This window comes from Muntiacus reevesi, chromosome 5 (genome assembly GCF_963930625.1).
Source record: "Muntiacus reevesi chromosome 5, mMunRee1.1, whole genome shotgun sequence".
NCBI lineage: Eukaryota > Metazoa > Chordata > Mammalia > Artiodactyla > Cervidae > Muntiacus > Muntiacus reevesi.
The window spans coordinates 68,119,170-68,140,512 of NC_089253.1; the positions used below are offsets into that span (position 1 = coordinate 68,119,170).

At 38.3% G+C, this 21,343-nt stretch overlaps 1 protein-coding gene across 3 annotated transcripts in view; it reads right to left on the minus strand.

The window, feature by feature from the left end:
* Positions 1-21,343, minus strand: part of GPATCH2 (G-patch domain containing 2) — a 195,245-nt gene that overhangs the window by 5,398 nt on the left and 168,504 nt on the right. For all 3 annotated transcript variants that reach the window (XM_065938338.1, XM_065938339.1, XM_065938336.1), the window contains one exon: positions 15,520-15,608. In XM_065938338.1, the coding sequence (XP_065794410.1) occupies positions 15,520-15,608 (89 nt within the window). The remainder of the gene's footprint in view (positions 1-15,519; positions 15,609-21,343) is intronic.

Here is a 21,343-nt window from a genome sequence, read left to right on the forward strand (position 1 = left end):
GGATCTTCCCAACCCAGGGATTGAACCCGTGTCTTCGGAGTCTCCTGCATTGGCAGGTGGATTCTTCACCACTGGGCCACTTGGGAAGTCTCTGGTATATGTATTTCATAGTAAAAACATAAAATAACAGTAAGTAATAAAAGACATGTCAGAGTTGAACCAACAGTATGTTTAATCTGGTAATTTGTATCTGGTTTTCTGGAGAAAAGTGGATTCTAACTTACAGAGGGGAATTGCAAAGTGATACAGATGAGTTATATAACTGAAACTGATGAGTTTATAACTAAAACTGGTGAGTTTTATAACAAACTATAGAGTAATCATCAATGGATTTTTGCAAGACCTTTACTGAACATTTTGATATTCTTAATCTTCAGAGCATCTTCAGACTGAGAACAGAATACATTGCTGTCATTGCTAACTTCATTACAGGGAGTGAGAACTGGATTACCACAATAATGAGTTGGTTTTGGACTTGTCAGATTGGTTTTTAGCTCACTGAAGCAAGTATTTTAACATGTAATAGAAAAAAACCTTCAATTGCCAGCAGCTTGAATGGTCAAAGACTGGCACCAAAGAAAAACTCTGGACTAACATTATTTACTGCTTGACAAAGGCAAAATAAAAATACATAGAGATTTTATATATTTATCCAATTATACAAAAATATACATAAACATATAAGATATAAAAATAGGTCTCTTAATTACCAAACAAACAAAACAAAGAGAAGCCTTTTGTTAAAACTTGTTTAATAACAAAAAGACAATTAAGGTTTTTCTTTAAATTTTTACTTTGAAATTATGATAATGGTAACAACAGACTACCAAGGCATCTAATTTTTTTCTGAACAGCTGCTTTGCAGATGTGTCAGGTTACATGGCATACTAGCATTTTGTCTTATATCCCTAATTTTTCTGTGATCACCACAAATTAATTTAATCCACTGATAAGCTAAGGCAGATCAGAGGTCTAACGAGGCTTCAGGCTACATACCTGTTATATTTTTGATACAAGAGATTGCAAAGGTTCAAGTTTAAACTTTAATATTTAAGAGAAAATATAAAGTCAATTTAAACCATCTCTGCAAAAACTGCATGTCAGTTTTGAGTTCTGAAATGAACAGCAAATAACTGATTCATGATTGTAGTTTTAAAATGTTGGCATTTCAAGTGTGGTGGCTCAGTAGTGGCCACTGGACTCCACCCTGCTTTTTTATTTATATTTTAAATTGATGTATAGTTGATGTACAATGTTGTGTTAGTTTCTGGTGTACAGCCAAGTGATTCAGTTAAACATCCATATTTAGTATATTTACATTCTTTTTTATATTCTTTTCAATTATGGTTCATCACGGGATACTGAATACAGTTCCTGTGCTACACAGTAGGGCTTTGTTATCTATTTTATATATAGCAGTTTGACTGAACATCCAAATCTGCTCATCCCAAACTCCTATTTTATCCCTCTCCCATTCCTTTTCTCTTCTGGTAACCATAAGTTCATGCTTTAGGTTTTATACAGGCAGAATTCATTCTATTTTTTTTAATGCTGGTCTATTTCTCTTAATTAAAATGAAGCATTATCATTATGTTAAAACAAAGACCATTTGATTTCTTAAATGCTAAATCTTTCCCCATAGCAACACAGATTTCTGAAACAAACAAAAAACAATGGCTGTTCTATATAACTTTAAAAAAGAAAAAACAGATACTTCATTTTTCATGGAAAATGACTCTGGCGTGAGAGCTACTGTTGGTCTCTCATCCTTCTTTTATGAGATTAAGACATGGGAGTGGAACAACTCCGTCTCAGCACAGCATCTGACAACCATAATTTCCTTTTCTTTTGCTCCTGGCGGTGCTAAATCCTTTAAGTCCTTTCCTGGGAGGCTCTCCTCCTGCTCGGGCAATTTTAGCAATACATAGCCTGCTAACCCTTCTGCAAGCTCCCGCTCCAGCCCTCTTTATTCTGGATCTCTTATATCTATTACAGCGGAGTCGGTCCTTTCCCCTCAAATCTTCCAAAGAGCATTGTGGATGGTAATTCACTTGCGTAATTGGCTCAAGAGATGAAAATCTTGTATCGGCCTCTCTTAGCTGCTAATCTATCCAGCTGACTGCAAGCCTAATTGGCAGCTTGTTTAGTAATTTGGCTCCTAAAGTGTTGTATTGATGTTGGATAAACAGCCAATGGAAGGGCAGGTGACACATGCTGCTTCCCACATAACACAGTGCATCGCGTCAGTCCTGACCCCGTATTCAGAAGGCTTTCGGTGGTCTGTGCTCATTCTCTCTTCCCACCCTCTTTCCCCATTACTTTGCTAGTCAGCTGAAGAGCACGGTGATTGTTGTTTTTATTATTATTTGTGACATTATTAGAATTGCCAGTTCTCATACTGTCCTCTGGCCTCAGTGACTAATTTAGGGACATGGGCTTTTGATTGCTGTTAAGAAACAGCGTTGAACACAGATTGGCTGTGAGAAAGTGGTGAGGGTTAGTGCTTTTTGTCAAATGTTTTAATTGTTTCATTTTTTAATACAGAAAAGCCTCACTGAGATCATTATACATCTTATCTGCAATAATGCAGATGTTTTTCATGTGAATTTTGCGAAATAAAATCAGTTCAAATAGCCAACTGCTTAAAAATACAAGGCTCTTGTTTTTTAAACAATGAAATGTAAAACTAGTTTCTTGTTTTTTTTTTTAACTAAGTGAAAAAAAACTTTGCATAGTAGGGAATGAAAGAGATGGTTGATATTGACATGTTTGGAGAAGGGAAAGTTTTTATTAACAGATATTTTGGTTATAGGGGCTTCCAGGTGGCCCCAGTGGTAAAGAATCCACCTGTCAATGCAGGAGACACAAGCTATGTGGGTTTGATCCCTGGGCCCAGATCTCCTGGAGGAGGAAATGGCAACTCACTCCAGTATTCTTGCCTGAGAAATTCCACGGACAGAGGAGCCTGACAGGTTACAGTCCATGGGGTCACAAAGAGTTGGGCATGACTGAGCACACACATTTTGCTTATACAGATATATTTCTTATGGGATGAGTATATTAATATATCAAAGAATAGTGTTTTCAGAAAACTAAAAAAACATCTTAAAACTATTGGTTCTGAAGGCACACAGGGATATCTGTTTGCTATAATATGATCAGGACTATTTATGGTCTACATACTATGTACCTGGTCTGTGCTTTACTTGTTAGGCGTGCGGCATTCATAATCTCCATTCCTCATAACAATTGTGCAAGGGGGGAAGTATTGATATAATGGGCCGCAGAGAGATGAACTGCTTGACCATTACCACATAGTAGGATAAGATTCAAACTTTGTGAAGTTTACTCTAAAAACCTACATACTTGCCATTACCTACACCGCCTTTCTATAAGAATTAATGGCAAACAAACAACTTCAGTGGAGATGATGTTATAAATTATTAAAAAAAAATTATTTGGGTTACATGTTAACTGTAGTATCAACTTCTCTCAATTTGCATTTGGATGATACGCATAGTACTCGCAATGACATACTTGGATAACTTACAATATAATGTCTGTCTCAGAGATTACCAGTGCTTCTGCGGCCGTGATTTCTTTTGATTTTCCTCAGCAATGTGCAATGTTATTACTGGCAACACTTACAGAACAAACTAAGGTTTAAAGAGGTAATAATAATTGTTGTTGTTTAGCTGCTAAGTCGTGTTCAACTCTTTTGTGACCCCATGGATTGCAGCCCCCCTCCCCCCAGGCTCCTCTGTCCATGAGATTTCCCAGGCAAGAATACTGGAGTGGGTCACCATTACCTTCTCTAGGGGATCTTCCCGACCCAGGGACCGAACCCGGGTCTCCTGCTTTGGCAGGTGGGTTCTCTACCACTGAGCCACCACGGAAGCCCTTAAAGAGGTAATGCACCTGCCCAAAGTCACCCAGTTAGAAAGTGCCCTAGTTAGAGTGTGAATTTAGTACACCTGAGTCTTAATGTTACCCTTTCACCGACTGGACAGTGATCTTAAAATAGCCTATCACCATTAGTTTCTATGATGTCATTTCTTCTGCCACATTGTCCCAAATGACAGAGATTTTAATATATTCACAAATTTTCTGGAAAAAACTGTTCATCTAAGTTAACATAGCAAGTCTGCTTGAAGAGTGTTTCGACCCTCCTGAATTACCTCAAAATTCACTTTGTTACTAACCCAGCTACATTTTCTTTGGCTGATATTTAAATGGAAATTTGTTTTAGCTGTATTGATTGTAAACAGCATACACTGAGTTTTGTTCTTTTATCCATCATAATAATCCCAGAATTTAATTGATGCATTTACTCCATTTACATTTATTGTGATCATTGACATATCTGGATTATTTTTACAATGTTACTTAACGATATTTACCTTGCTTTCTCTATCCTTTTTACTTCCTCTTTTCTGGCATCCATTGCTTGCTTATACTAGCTTGAAAACTATATATTATTTCTCTATTCTTTAATTTTTAAACATCAACATGCATACCCGGCTTTATTATTCCCTCATATTTTACATCTTATTGTTGTTGAGAGTTTTAGCTCCATCTTACTTTCTTATTATTTAAATTTATTTATTTTCCATTGGGGGATACTTGCTTTATCATATTGTGTTGGCTTCTGCCATACATCAACATGAACCAGCCATAGGTATACGCATGTCCCCTCCCTCCTGAGCGTCCCTCCCACCTTAAATCCCACCCCACCCCTCTTGGTTGTTGCAGAGCACTGGATTTGAGCTCCCTGTGTCATACGGCAAATTTCAACTGGCTGTCTGGTTTTACACAGGTTAATGTGTATGTTTCAGTGCTACTCCATCTTACTTCATACACCCAAATTAATCCACCTTAGGGTCACTGTCACCATCATCACTATTACTTTTATATATTCAGTGTAAAGTTTAGCTTTATGCATATTTAACGGTTACTTTGCTCCCAATTCCTTCTTGATTTTTATTCTTTTTTATGGATTCTGTTTTTTTTTTTTTCCTACAAAAGTTATTAAATTTAGTAATGATGGGTCTTTACTTGAAAATGGCTCAGTTTCATTTCTTGGGAAATAATTTAACTGGGATAGAAAACTCTAGGTGGATTCAGTTATATCATCTCAGCACTTTGAAAATATTATCTCTTATTTTCTGGATTGTATCATTCTTTTTAAGTTTGTTGCCAGTATAATTTCATTCCTGTGTAAGTTATATCTTTTCTCCTTGGCTGCCTTTAAGGTCTTCTCTTGTGTTTGGTGTTATAAAGTTTTATTATGGTCTGTCTAGGTATGACTTCATTTATATTTCCTGATAAAGGCTTGTACTTTTGCACAAGAAGATTTAAGTTTTCTTCAGTTGTAAAAATTCTGTTATTATTGAACTCTATAAATATTCTCCTGGAACGGTGTACCTCCTTCCTCTATTTTTTCTGAAAGTTGTATTAGATATATACTGAACTTCATGCTCCTTCAAGTGCCCTGACCATTCTTTTACATTTTCCATGCTTTATCCCTCTGTGCTTTTGGGCTTCGGTGGTAAAGAACCTGCCTGCCAATGCAGGAGACACAGGAGACGTGGATTTGATCCCTGGGTTGGGAAGATCCCCTGGAATAGGAAATGGCAACCGACTCCAGTATTCCTGCCTGGAGAATTCCAGAGCAGCCTGGCAGGCTATAGTCCATGGAATCAAAAAGAGTCAGACACAACTGAGCAACTGAGACCACACTTCTTTTAGGAAGTTTCTTCAGATTACTTTTCAAATTCACTGTGTTTTTGCTGCTGTAGTTTGTTTGTTTGTTTGGATGTATCTAATGTGCTATTCAACCCATCAAGTGAAGTTATGATTTTTAAGATTTTTTCAAAACAAAATAATCTCAAATTTCTACTTGTTTTTTTTTTAACCACAGCTGTCTTTTCTCTTTCCAGCTATTCCCTTTCATTTTTTAATCTGTTTTTACAATCAGTTCTGTTAGTTTTGGACTGTGAGACCATCTTCAGTAGGTTTTCATTTGCGGAGATTCTTGAGGCTTGGGTTGAAGGCAAGTACCTCCACAGTGGTTCTGCATTTCCTTCAAAGACCAGCTTTGCTGCTAAGTTTTGGCATAGTGTTGTTTTAAACTAGAGTCTCAGGTAGGGCTGGCACTTGGTTACAGATCTTCGGAGTTTTCCAGTTAGAGCCCAGGTAGAAACCAGATTGTTTACTTTCCTGTCTTTGTGAGTGAGTTTTGTTTCTAGTCTGCCCTGTTCTGAAGACAGAGCTTTTCAGATATTCTGCTCCCCAGCTTGGCTCTTTCCACAAGGAACCAACATGCCTCCACATTTCCTATACTGGTTCCTTAGACCCAGTTCTCTCTTCCTTTCCCGCAGTCTCAGTAATGCATCTAAATAGATGGTGTTATATTTTACTCAGCATGTCCAGGTATTCTGCAGTTTGAATATTTTCCCATTAGTCTTTCATACTGTCAGGAACAGCAGTTCTTTTCTTTTCTTTCTTTTTGATTGGAGTATAGTTGCTTTACAATGCGTTAGTTTCTGCCGTAGAGCAAAGTGAATCAGCCACGCATGTACATACAGGCCCTCTGTGGGGATTCGCCTCCCGTTTAGTCCACCACGGGGCATGGAGCAGGGTTCCCTGTGCTACAGTTGCCTCTCACTGGTTGTCCGTTTCATACGCAGCAGTGTACATACATGTTAATCTCTATCTTCCAATCCATCCCACCCCCCCTTCTCCCCTTGATGTCCAAGCACTGGTTCTCTATGTCTGTGTCTCTATTTCTGCTTTGTAAATAAGTTCATCTATGCCATTTTTCTAGATTCTGCATAGATGTGTTAATACACAGTATTCATTTTTCTGTTTCTGACTTACTTCACTCTGTATGACAGCCTCTAGTTCCAGCCACATCCCTGCAAATGGCACGATTTCATTCCTTTTCATGGCTGAGTAATATTCCATCATCCATCTATCTATCTCATATCTTCTTTATCCATTCCTCTGTTAATGGACATTGAGGCTGCTTCCATAGCCTGGCTATTGGAAATAGTGTTGCAGTGAACATCAGGGCATATGTATGCAATTACTTTCTATCTAATATGTGTGCTTACTCTTTCCTTAAGTGTTTCTTGTATCATATGACAATGGAGAGCTATTGAAAATGCTTCTGAGACACAGAACTGAAAGGTGGTTCACATATCCAAGAGGGAGAGGATTATGTATTTCCTAGGCTTTTGCTATAAGTTTGGATGTAGCTTGGTTCCAAAATGAATAACAACGACCCCCTTCCCCCGCCAAGTCTGCCTGTTTTAAAATCCGGGAAGAGATAAGATAATCTACAGTGCTCATGCAGATCCAGGGATAAAAGAAAGTAAAAACATAATTATTGATAAGATAAATTTGAGCAACTAAAGAGTTACAGCACCTTGGAAAGGAGCTTGGGTACATCAGACATTTCCCTGATTATGTTCAATATGACTTAAAAGAATACCTTTGAAAAATTTTCACTCTTTATGATTTACAGTCTGCCTTTATCACCTTCAATATTTATAAATATTATTATTGAAGTATCAGTAGGATGCACAGAAAAAAACAGAAAAGTCACAAAAAGCTGTAATGTAACTCCCTGCTAAGAACTTGCATGTCCACAAAGACATAATTACTCTGGAGCAATATCTATACTGAAATATTGAACTTCAGTAGGTATTTCTCTGCATAATTTAAAATGTAGAGACGAAAGTCTACTACTTATGGTGAATACTTTCCCTATGGTAATATTTCAATAGAAAACAACATACAAATAGCAAGTGCTAACTGTGGATCACAATGAATTCAGTAATGCATAGAAGACCAAACATTTAAAAAATACGGTAGCCACAATATCTCAATAAACATACTGAAATCTTTTTAACTATCAAAACCTCAGTAAGCTATGACTTCTACCCCAACACAAGACCCTAACCAACACTGCTGATGGCCTTTAAAATCATGTTAATAATATCCCTCCTATTTTGTTCATTTCTTTTCTTCACCTTTACTGATGACATTTTTCAAACTATAAAATGTACTCTGCTGGCAAACCTTCTCGCTTCAACAATTCTCCCTTTTATAACAGTAAGTCTACATCCTCTGCTACTGAAACACCCACTGTCTTTTGGTGTGTGACTTTGAATGAGGCAGAGAACAAGTTGTACATTTAAAAATCAATACCTAACCTTATCAATATTCATTTTACTTTGTCAATACAAAATACAAAGGTGAAAGAGCAGTAAATAAGCTAAAGCACTGAAATAAATTCTGTGTTCCTGTCACAATTAATAAATGTTCAACCGGTAACATTGCTGGCTGGTCTATAGCTTTATAAAGCGACTCAAAATTATGCTTCAATGTTATTGCTACACAGGGTGAGTAAAATTTTCAATACATTTAGCAGATAAAAATGATCTGATTTGGGGTGATTAATTTCACAGGGGACTTTAAATCTTCAAAAAATATATGACTTATTATGAATACCAAATATGTAACTGTTTATCTTTAGCATCTTAAATTATTGTATAAACATAGTTTGGGATTATAAAGTTAAAGTGCCTAATTATAGTTTTCTGACAATTTTTTGCTAAACCTTTCCTAAGCCTGCTGTTTTGTCTCCATCCTATTTCATATATACACCAGAGGGGATCACTGAACAATATTCAGACTGTCAGCCTTTTAGCTCTTATTCCTGATTTCAAATCTGAAAGCATTACCCTCATTTGCCTTTTTCCAGCTTAGGTTGAGTATTGACTGAAGGTAAAAGAACCGTGAAAACACATCTCAGTTGCAGTGTGTTTTTGGGGAAGTCTACAAAGGCCGAGACAATGGGAGATAGTTTCCTCCAAATCATTCTACATTCTAACTTGCCTTGGAAGCTTATGAAGATAAGATTCTTTGTTAAGTGACTTACTATATATTCCAGAACTTGAAAAATATCATTTTTGGAGACAAGATGATCTAGGACCTCATTAACAAAGTGTATTTATGCAAAAGCATTTCTTATGTGAATTTGGATGATAATCTTCACCTTAGAGTTGATTCATTAGTATTAGAAGATATTGTTTTTAAAACTAAGGATTTTTAAATAACCTCATTCTCTTCCTCCTTGAGAGGAACAGTTACACATGGATTTTAAAAATGTATGAGTAACATAATTCTCCTACTCCAATACTATTTCATTAATTACAAAAATGCATTAACTTTCTATGAATTATGTTTTTTTAAGTAAAACAATGTAGTAATAGAATCAAAATCTTGAGTTGTAAGGAGAATCACAAAAATTTTGAAAAATAACATTTGGAATATGCTGGTAGATGCTTAAGAATGTTTTAGGCTAAAGTTTAATCTTTATACCCATACTCTATAAAAAATGATTTCTTCTGATGCTGTTGAGTTGTCACATAAAAAATCACCCTGTAGATATAATTATATTATCCTCTCCCCAAACATTATGTATTTTCCTTCTCACTTCACATATGTTCAGAGTGTTAGGACTTGACCCTGACAGTCTCTCTCACTTATTGCTGGCTCTGAAGTGCTTTAGTCATATTCCTAAGATTGTTCTTGTACTATTTCTGCCACAAATGTTTGAATCATTGAAAGATAAGAATTCAGGAGACCATTCAACCAGAATGGGCATATTAAAGAATCCTACACCTGCCTTATGTGTGATTTGAATTGAAAAACTTATGACATGTATTTAATCTAAAAGTGGCTATATGTTCCTGTATAAAGACACATATTAGAAGTATACTAATGAATATTCTGTATTTATGCACAGCAAATTTAGATAAATGTGTTTGGCACTTCAGATATATAATAGTCTGTATCATGGAATATGAAGGTCTTTACCTATATATTCTTACAAAGGGGGCTAAGTATATTGTCACTAAAAGAAGATGGGTTTAGGAGTAATGCAGACATTGGCTTGAATCCTCCCTTCGTCCTTCAATCATTCTGCCTTCACAGACAGCTAAGAAGAAGCCCACACATGTCTGAATCTTCGTTTTATGCTGCACAGTGAATGATAATAACATGTAAAACACCAGGTTGTTGCAAAGATAAAAAACAATAATAAAGCTTTGGTACACAGTAGGCACTCAGTAAGTGGTAAATATTTATCTACATAAATATTTGTTGTGGTTGTTCAGTCTCTAAGCCGTGTCTGACTCTTTGTGACCACATGGACTGCAGCATGTCAGGCTTCCCTGTCCTTCACCAACTCCCAGCGAAGAGCAAAGTCATGTCCATTGTGTCAGTGATGCCATCCAACCATCTCATTCTCTGTCGCCTGCTTCTTCTCCTGCCCTCCATCTTCCCCAGTGTCAAGGTCTTTTCCAATGAGTCTGCTCTTTGCATCAGTTGGCCAAAGTATTCAGGAGTATTGGAGCTTCAGCTTCAGCATCAGTCCTTTCAATGAATATTCAGGGTTGATTTCCTTTAGGATTGACTGGTTTGATCTCCTTGCAGTCCAAGCGATGCTCAAGAGTCTTCTCCAACACCACAGTTCAAAAGCATCAATTCTTCAGCACTCAGCCTTTTTTATGGTTCAACTCTCACATCTGTCCATGACTACTTGAAAAACCACAGTTTTGACTATACAGACCTTTGTTGGAAGAGTGATGTCTCTGCTTTTCAATACGTTGTCTAGGTCTGTCAGAGCTTTCTTTCCAAGGAGCAAGCATGTTTTAATTTCATGGCTACAGTCACTGTCTACAGTGATTTTGGAGACCAAAAAAATAAAATCTGTCACTGTTTCCACTTTCCCCCCATCTACTTGCTATGAAATAATGGGACTAGATGCCATGATCTTAGTTTTTCAAAATATTGAGTTTTAAGTCAGCGTTTTCACTCTCCTCTTTCACCCTCGTCAAGATGTTCTTTAGTTCCTCTTCACTTTCTGCCATTAGAATGGCATCATTGGCATATGTGAGGTTGTTGACATTTCTCCTGGCCATCTTGATTCCAGCTTGTGCTTCATCCAGCCTGGCATTTCCCATGATGTACTCTGCATGTAAGTTAAGTAAGCAGGGTGACAATATGCAGCCTTGATGTACTCCATTCCCAATTTTGAAACTGTTCCACTGCTCCATGTCTGGTTCTAACTGTTGCTTCTTCATCTGCATACATGTTTCTCAGAAGGCAGGTCAGGTGGTCTGGTATTCCCATCTCTTGAAGAACTTTCCACAGTTTGTTGTGGTCCACACAAAGGCTTTAGCATAGTCAATGAAGCAGATGTTTTTCTGGAATTCCCTTGCTTTTTATATCCAACGGATGTTGGCAATTTGATCTCTGGTTCCTCTGCCTTTTCTAAATCTAGCTTGAACATCTGGAAGTTCTTGGTTCACATACTGTTTAAGCCTATCTTGAAGGATTCTGAGCATTACTTTTCTAGCATGTGAAATGAGTGCAACTGTATGGTAGTCTGAACATTCTTTGGCATTGCCCTTCTTTGGGATTGGAATGAAAACTGACCTTTTCTAGTCCTGTGGCCATTGCTGAGTTTTCCATTTGTTGACATATAGAGTGCAGCCGTTAGCAGCATTGTCTATTAGGATCTGAAATAGATTAGCTTGAATTCCATCTCCTCCACTAGCTTTGTTTATAGTAATGCTTCCTAAGGCCCACTTGACTTCCCACTCCAGAATATCTGGCTCTAGGTGAGTGGCCACACCATCATGGCTATCTGGGTCATTAAGACCTTTTTTGTATAATTCTTCTGTGTATTCTTGCCAACTCTTCTTAATCTCTTTTGCTTCTATTAGGTCCTTGCCATTTCTGCCCTTTATTGAGCCCATCTTTGCATGAAATGTTCCCTTGATATGTGCAATTTTCTTGAAGAGATCTCTAGTCTTTCCCATTCTGTTGTTTTCCTGTATTTCTTTGTATTTTTCACCTAAGCAGGCTTTCCCACCTCTCCTTGCTATTCTCTGGAACTCTGCATTCAGTTGGGTATATCTTTCCTTTTCGCCTTTTCTTTTCTTGGCTATTTGTAAGGCCTCCTCAGACAACCACTTGTCTTCTTGCATTTCTCTCTTTGGGATGATTTTGGTTACTGCCTCCTGTACAATGCTGTGAACCTCCATCCATAAGAACATATTCTGCATGTAGCTGTTTCCTACTTCCAAATTCCAAAATTCAACGAAATTAGAGGAGGAAGATCAGATATTAAACTTGCAACTACATGCATAATTTCATAAGGTAACCTTTTATGTGAATGAACAACTGTATTATGGGTGCTCCAATTTTAAGTTATTGTTCAATTTTTTAGTGTTGAACTTTGGAAAAGGTCTCTGAAATAAGAGAATTTAAGCTTCATATCTTTTATTTCCTTTGAAACCATGTCAAGATATCTATCTATATCTGTATTTATGTCTGTATTTTCCCCTTCTCACTGCTTACTCTCCTGTTGATACAAATCTTATTTTCATATTGTATAATTCATCATGGCCAAAATAACTCCTCCAATGAAAGAATTCCTAAATGAAGCTGAGAGAGATGGTTTATAAATCTGAATGGTTAAGGATCCCAGGCAATAGGCCAATGCTATAATAGTAACTTTGTAATTGATCTTGTGTCCCTATTGTTTACTGGGTAAGTTGTGTCTGAATCTTTTACTACCTCAAGGACGGTAGCCTGCCACGTTCCTCTGTCTTTGGGATTTTCTAGGCAAGAATACTGGAGTGAGTAGCCATTTCCTTCTCCAAGGCATCTTCCTGACCCAGGGATCAGTCACATCTTCTGCACTTCAGGAGGATTCTTTAGCAATGAAACACCAGGGAAGCCCAACTGTTCAGTATCTACATGGAAAACATTTTCTCAGAGTCATTTTGCTGAATCACAGACCTACTATGGTTCATTGTGGTTTATTTCCATATTGAAAGTGAAAGTATTTTTTGGCATCTACTTCTGCTTTATTGACTACACCAAAGCCTTTGACTATGTGGATCACAACAAACTGTGGAAAATTCTTCAAGAGATGGGAATACCAGACCACCTGACCTGACTCCTGAGAAATCTGTATGCAGGTCAGGAAGCAACAGTTAGAACTAGATATGAAATAACAAACTGGTTCCAAATTGGGAAAGAAGTACGTCAAGGCTCTATATTGTCACCCTGCTTACTTAACTTATATGCAGAGTACATCATGAGAAGTGCCGGGCTAGATGAAGCATAAGCTGGAATCAAGATTGCTGGGAGAAATATCAATAACCTCAGATATGCAGATGACACCACCCTTATGGCAGAAAGCAAAGAACTAAAGAGCCTCTTGATGAAAGTGAAAGAGGACAGTGAAAATGTTGGCTTAAAACTCAACATTCAAAAAACTAAGATCATGGTATCGGGTCCCATCACTTCATGGCAAATAGATGGGGAAAAAATGGAAATAGTGAGAGACTTTAATTTGGGGGGCTCCAAAATCACTGAAGATGGTGATTGCAGCCATGAAATTAAAAGACGCTTACTCCTTGGAAGAAAAGTTAAGACCAACCTAGACAGTATATTAAAAAGCAGAGACATTACTTTGCCAATAAAGGTTCATCTAGTCAAAGCTGTGGTTTTTCTAGTAGTCATGTACAGATATAAGAGCTGGACTATAAAGAAAGCTGAGCAGCAAAAAATTGATGCTTTTGAACTGTGGTGTTGGGAGAAGACACTTGAGAGTCCCTTGGACTGCAAGAAGACCCAACCAGCCCATCCTAAAGGAAATCAGTCCTGAATATTCATTGGAAGGACTGATGCTGAAGCTGAAACTCCTATACTGTGGCAGCCTGATGCGAAGAACTGACTCATTGGAAAAGACCCTGGTGCTGGGAAAGATTGAAGGTGGGAGGAGAAGGGGATGACAGAGGATGAGATGGTTGGATGGCATCACCAATTCGATGGACATGAGTTTCAGTAAACTCTGGGAGTTGGTGATGGACAGGGAAGCCCGGTGTGCTGCAGTTCATGGGGGTCACAAAGAGTCGGACACGACTGAGCGACTGAACTGAAATGAACTGAAAGTGAAAGTTAGTTGCACAGTTGTGTCCGACTCTTTGTGACCCCGTGGACTGTAGCCCGCCAGGCTCCTCTGTCCATGGAATTCTCCTGGCAAGAGTACTGAAGTGGGTAGCCACTCCCTTCTCCAGGGGATCTTCCCTACCCAGGGATCAAACCTGGGTCTCCTGCATTGCAGGCAGATTCCTTACCAACTGAGCCACTAGGGAAGCCTTTATTCCCATGTAGGTGTCCATACTTTTTTTTTTAGGTGTCTATACGTTAATAACCAGTTGGCTCCCTCCTATCACAGGTTCTCGTCTCTGCCTCCCTTACCACTGCTCTTGCATGAGACCTTGTAATACATGCTAATCTTATTCATATCCATCCCAACCAGCTTAGGTCTTTGCTGTGTTTCAAGAAGACCTCTTGTTCCCTCTGATCCAGTGTCTTGTCTTGGCTCAATACTTGTGGTTTTCCCTAAACTACACTCATTCGAATGACATGGATTTTGAGGTGGAAATGATGAGAGATTTTTTATTCTAATTCTAACTTAGACAATTTGTCTTAAGTAAGGAAAGATCAATCTAAGATTGCTGCAGAGTTGGGTCTAGGAACCAGACTGCTGCATTCATGGCCAGGCTGCCATCTACTGAGACATGGGTCTTGTGTATTGAGAGTGCTTCAGTACTTTAGAATTAATTATTATTAATTTCTTCTTGGGGATCTGCCTTTCCATCTATTTATGCTTTGTTTTTCCAAGTCTATAATTTTCTTGAGGCCAAAGACAGCCTTTGAAGTTTTTGTATTCTATAATACCTCAAACAGTTTTGCAGGTATGTGTGTGTGTGTGTGTGTGCGCTAAGCTGCTTAAGTTATGTCCAACTCTTCGCGACCCCATGGACTTAAGCCCACCAGGCTCCTCTGTCCATGGAATTCTCCAGGAAAGAATACTGGAGTGGGTTGCTGTGCCCTCCTCCAGGGGATCTTCCCGACCCAGGGGATGAACCTTCCCCTCCTGCACTGGCAGCCGGGTTCTTTACCACTAGCACCACCTGAGAAGCCCAAGTGTGCAAATGTGTGGGAAGTACTTGGGCTCAGTAGTAAAGAACCCGCCTGCCAATGCAGGAGATGCAGGTTCGATCCCTGGGTCGGAAAGATCCTCTGAAGAAGGAAATGGCTACCCACTCTAGTATTCTTACTTGACAAATCCCATGGTCAGAGGAGTGTAGTGGGCTACAGTCCATGGCACTGTAAAAGATTTGGACACGGCTCAGCAACTAAACAGCAACAACAGCAAGTAAGTACTTTAGTGATTGGCTGCCCAAAAAACTTATACAAGGAACACTCGATACATCCTGACAACAAAGGCAAATGATTTGCTTTACGTGTTTCTTAGAACCACGCTTCTTCCTCAGTGCAAGTTAAGGATCATCCGAGTTTCACCCTTGATGACGTATGAAATTTACATGTGTGCTCTGCCCCGAGCCCTCTTCCTTTTACCTGCTGTCGTAGGTCCAGGCAGAGGTGCGGCTTTTCTTCTCCGTTTGATGTCTCCTGTGCACAGAGATCCTAAATGCATGCTTGTTTGCCTACAAGTAATTATCAGAAAAAAAACTATTAACAAAGGAGGAAAAAAATGACACATAAATACACAGCTTGTATAATCTGAACCTAAATCAAAACATTCTCAACAAAGATGGAGCAGCCTAGCCAAACCACCAATCTTGTTTATATCGAAACATAATTACGTTTGTTGACAAGCGTTCAGCCGCTAAATGCGCCATCATAAATTGTTACTGGAATGAGTAATATAAAAGGAATGCTTTTTAATTTTCAAAACTGGCAATCTTTCTGGCTCAACATAAAATCAAGCACTGTTGCTTCTGACAGGAAAATAGCTAAGATTAATTATCTAAAGAGATCACAATATTGTTGCTAGGTTATCAATTGGTTACTAATGCTTTACTGTCAGAACAACATTTATTACAGGAAAAGTATGATCAATTTCTTTTAGGATATTATATGGCAGTGAATTCTCTTAAAACATTTTACGTAGATAGAAAGGAAACAGTGATGTTCTTCCTTATAATTCACATGATTAGAATTCTTTAGTTATTTATTAGCTAGGTAAGGAAACATAATTTGAATGCATTAATGCTGGTCTACTAGATACTAGACAGGCTAACATGATATTGGATTACCTTTGTAAAGACATGATTTATAAGAACTAAGAAGCAGACCTTCTGTTATTCTTGGAGTAAGTCTGAATTAGATTTTTTTGTTTAACCATGAACTCCTAAATTTAAGAGTTTTAGTACAATAGAAATGGTTCAATTGGAAATGAAGACAAACTAATAAGATGGAAAAAATTTAAAAGCCTTCAAAAATTTCAGGCTATAGGGAACTCTTGTGTTAATTTCCTGGATTATAATCCCTGATATGGGGTTAGGATGGTGTCTAGGGGTCATGAAGCAGAAATAAAATAAAGCAAGTTTATGAGGAAACATGACATTTTAGTAATTCAGAAAAATATGTGGTAGTATCCTGAAGTTTTATAGGGTCCGATTTGAAAACTAGATATTTTAGAGAAAAATGTAAAAGGAAAAAATTAATTCAGGTAAAAAAAAGTGAAAAAAAAAAACCATACATTTACACCCAGGTATTTAGATATAATGAAAAATTGGAGTTGGAGAGTAAAATTACTTGATATATAGAGTCTATCTATAACACACAAAGTATAATTAGTGATCTGGCTAATCCGATGGGTGTATAATCTATCAATATAGGTAAAAACAAGTGGGTAAATATTTAACTAGTTTTCTCTTCCATTTGGTATTGAGGGCATACTGGTTCTCTTTTATGGAATAAATATAATTATTAAAATACTTAAAAAATTAGTTCACCTCAATTAATGACTAATTTGCAGAAATACATATATACATGTATATATAGTATATATATATGTATATATATGTTGAAGTGTTTGAACATGCATAACTGTGGCATTTTTATTGTTTTAGAAAATCTTTTGTCTCTTGACTGCACTGAACAGCATGTGGGATGTTAGTTTCCCAACCAGGGACTGAGTCCACACCTCCTGCATTGGCAAGGCAGAGTCTTATTAACCACTCGACCGCCAGGGAAGTCCCTTTAATTGGATTCTGAGATGTGAGTTTTGGCTCATATTGCCAAGAAAAAAATAGTTACAATCATAGCTATTTTTAAAAACTATATAGAAATTTTAAATATTGAAAATTATGTCCTTTTAATAAAGCCAGCATCATTTCCATAAAAAAATCAATGAATTCACTTATTTGGCAAGCAGTTATTAGTATCCACTACTGACTTAGCATAAGACCTTATGGAGGAGGTGAAATGAGTAGGAAAAAGGAGGTGGAAGATACAACAGGAAGTGGAATGTTCAGTTCTTATTACTGGAAGAGTTTTAAATCCAAGTGAGGAGATTAGGTCGTAAGTATATGAAATAATTAGGAACAGCAGTGGTAGTGGCAGGCACAATGAACTTTCTTAATATTACTAGAGATTACAGTATTTAGTCCTTACAACAAACCTAAACATGTTTATTGAATATGCCATTTTTTTTTATAGGAAAAAAAAAAATCTGTGCTTCAGTAGAAAACTATAGGGTACACCTTTCCAGTCACGTGATTCCGAGTCTGTGGGCGCTATCTAAGTAACAGATAACTGAAAACAAGGGAAAATAATTCTTGTCTGTATTTATACAGAAGAATTCTGTCCTAGGGAAGGACAATCCTCCCTCCTGTGGAAAACGCCAGTTTGTATCCATCTGCACGGTCATTCAATCTTCCTTACTTCACACACATTTGTGCTTCTTTCATTTCTCTTTGAGCCCATTATAACATCTGCCTGGTTCCCTCATTAATCGATGAGTTAAAGAAAATCTCAAATGCTTATTCATTTTATATCTGTAAGAGAGACCTGACCTCACCTTTTTGTACATTATCCTCCAACATCTCCAGTCCCTCTTGGAACCTCTCCCCTAGAAAAAGACTAGAGGAGCGGACCTTGCACATGGCATGCACCTAACAGGCTCTGACACCAGGACTAGCTGAGGAGGAAGGGAAAGAAACACTCCGGAGTCGGGAATAAAGTGGGAATCTGAATTCTGCAGCGTGGCTCTTCTCTGAGTGAGCCGCGAACACCAACCCACTGACTCTCTACTTCTGACCCTCCAGTTAAAACGTAATGAATATTCTTAGATTAAGCCACTGCTGGGCAGGTTTTCTATACCTGCTGCTGAAAGTATTCCTAAATGGTGAAGAGATTGCTCTGTTCTGAGATTTATGAGTAACTTCAGATGTCTGGGGAGCAGGGTTTGCAGAAGGGACTGTCTCACACATATGATGGAAGAAGAACGCTGGGCTGGACCACGGGCAGTGTGTCTCATGTGCCCCGGGAAGCCGCCTGGATTTTATAGCTGATGTGGGGTCATGAAAGGTCACAGAGCAGAAGAAAGCTGGTCAGATTCATGGGATGCTGATGAACTGGGGTTTGGGAGGGTAACCAGGTTTGCGGGTGGTTCAGACACACAGCTCCTCCCAGGGTATTGGTCTCTGTTATAATGAAGAATAATACCAAATGGCCACACAGTGAAGCTTCTTTGTGTGAACATGTCTGAATGAAGAGGTGGGCAGGGGTGGGAAGACAGTCAACAAAAAGTCCTAATTCTGGAATATTTGAAAAACTAAGCTTGTCTTTGATTACTTTTAAAGTTCAAACTACACTTTAAAAAATTAGCCAAGGGTGTCCTTTTTAAGAAATACCTCTTTAGAAATCATTAGAAGAAATACTTGAGGGTCTGATACATAGTATTAATAGTTGCTCTTTGTGACTCTTAAGAAAGCTGACTTCTACCTACAGTGTTCTTGTACTAGTTGTATGGAACCGGAGTCTTCTAATTGTTTGAAAAAAAATCACTCTCCCAAGTCAATGCTGCCTTTAAAACTTTTAACTTTTTTACACGGTTCAAATTTATTAGGAAGGTCTGCTTGCAAAGAGAGAGAAAAACAAATCTCAAGAACAACTCCCTCTTCTAAGCCTTCTTCTCCTCTGCTGGGCCCCCAATTCCCTTTGTGGGTGTCTTTGCAGAACAAGTGGGATAGATCATTTTCCTTCAGTTCCCCTCCCCTACCCCCAATGTAGCTACATAAAGTAAAAGAGACAAACCTTTCAAGGAGAATAAAGTTAAAGTTAATAAAGTCAGTACACTGAACCCAAAGACCTGAGCCATGAGAAAAACAGCCAGCTGTGTTTCAGTAATTCTATCAAGAATTGACTACCTGCTATAGCACATTGAGAGATCGGGATTATTGATCACTAAGATTACCTTGTTGAAGCATGTCCCCCTCCCCGCCCCCCTTCAGAGAGGTGCAATAGAGTTGCTACAAATAACACTAAGTAAGGTCTACTCTGTTATTCAGTTGTCACTCTTAATGTAAAACAGAGCAGTTATTTTTTAATTTAAAAATCAATGAACGTCTCAAAGGCAGCCTAGTTGCTTTAGCCTAAATGAGTCATTTGTCTTTGCAAAGCAGAACATGCGGATTATTATTCAAGGTGACAGCCGGCAATTTTGGGGTTTTATTTTTCTGCTGTGGTGTTTTGAAAAATGACCATACACTGTCCTATGAACAGACTCGAAATTGTTAAAAAATGTTAAGTTCCTTTTGTAAGGTGCTACTAGGAAATTACCAATCAGCTCTAGCAGTCTATCTGTTTCAGTTAGATCCTTGGTTTGGGTGGAAAAGTGAGGAGAAAGTCAGAACCTGATCACTTGATGACTAATGACACCTTAAAATACTAGGTGTAGACACACATGCACCTTTAAGTGGAAAGGATAAAGAAATAACGCTTTTCTGTGATGGATTAAATAAGCAATGCCACTGAGTTATGATTCGAAACATCATTTCCCACTGTACTCATGCTGAAAACTTTCCTGTTAAATATCCAAAAGTAGAGCTCAAAAAGAAATCTTTTCATTTTGTTTTGCTTTTGAAACAGACTTCACTTGGTTTTATCTCATCATTTCTCTCTTTTTTAAACACTTTTTTATCTTTTTAAACTTTTTATTTTGTACTGGAGTATAGCCAATTAACACTGTGTGATAGTTTCAGGGGCACAGCGAAGGGACTCAGTCATACATGCACATGAATCCATTCTCCCCCAAACTCCCCTCCTATCCAGGCTGCCACATAACATTGAGCAGAGGTCCCTGTGTGTACAGTAGGTCCTTGTTGGTTTTCTATTTTAAATATAGCAGATAGCTATCATCCTTTTAGGTGAGGTGGTGGGAGGAAATGGGGGCTTTTATCCAGAGGGAAAAAAAAAGTAAAAAAACCAAACAAAAAGTCTGGGGAAAAAAACAAATAAATAAACACAAAGCAGAAACAAAAAATCTTGGGGAGGACCCGAGAACCTGGCTTTTGACAAGGGCTGACAAGGGCTGAAACAGGAAGTGTCAAATACAATAATATTAAAGGAGAGACAGTAACAACTTGTCCCTTCGTGGTACACACATTTACAAATGGAGCTTTTCAGAGAATTAGGCCTCCTGAAAGCTGCCCCCTGGATAAAATGTGTTTCCGAGCAGCCTCAGACAAGCTGCAGAGAGAGACAAACAGATGTGACTATGGGCCCTGGCATTTGGCAAGAACACTCACTGTCAGTTAGAAAAATATAAGGCTGGACAGGGCATCAGCTGCGCAGAGATGAAGCGGGTCTGTGGTGTCACTGGAGGAGCAAGCAGTGCAAACCCAGCCCTGTGTGAACCCCCTGCTAGATCCAGATTACCCTCGATTCCCCTTTATTTGGTGTCAGTATGTCTCAGCTTGTTAACTGAACAAGTAAACATCAGTATCTAGCTCTTTCCTCCTGTGCCAATATGCACAATGTCAAGTACCGTTGAGCATAAATTTATTTTGCAACTTCTAGGATCATATTACATCCTTGTTCTTAATGGTTTCTTTCAAAGCCCCATCTTGTGCATGAAAACCCTTTGCATTCGGTATGTCCTTCACACCCTCATCAGTCTTTGGTTCTGGCACCTTCTCTCTCATTTCTTTGGTCATGTGACATCCTGTTTCATCTCGAGCCCATTTCCCCTCCCTTTGGAACGATCCTGACTTCAGCAAGGGGGATGTTAAGTTATAATTCAGTGCACTGCGTGCGATACTCGTGTCCTGGGAATCGAACCCTTGCTTTATTCCGGACATACCCTGCATCATTATAAACCTTCTGTTGTCTTAGGTCATTGCCCAGATTTCCCCAGATGCTAAAATGGATC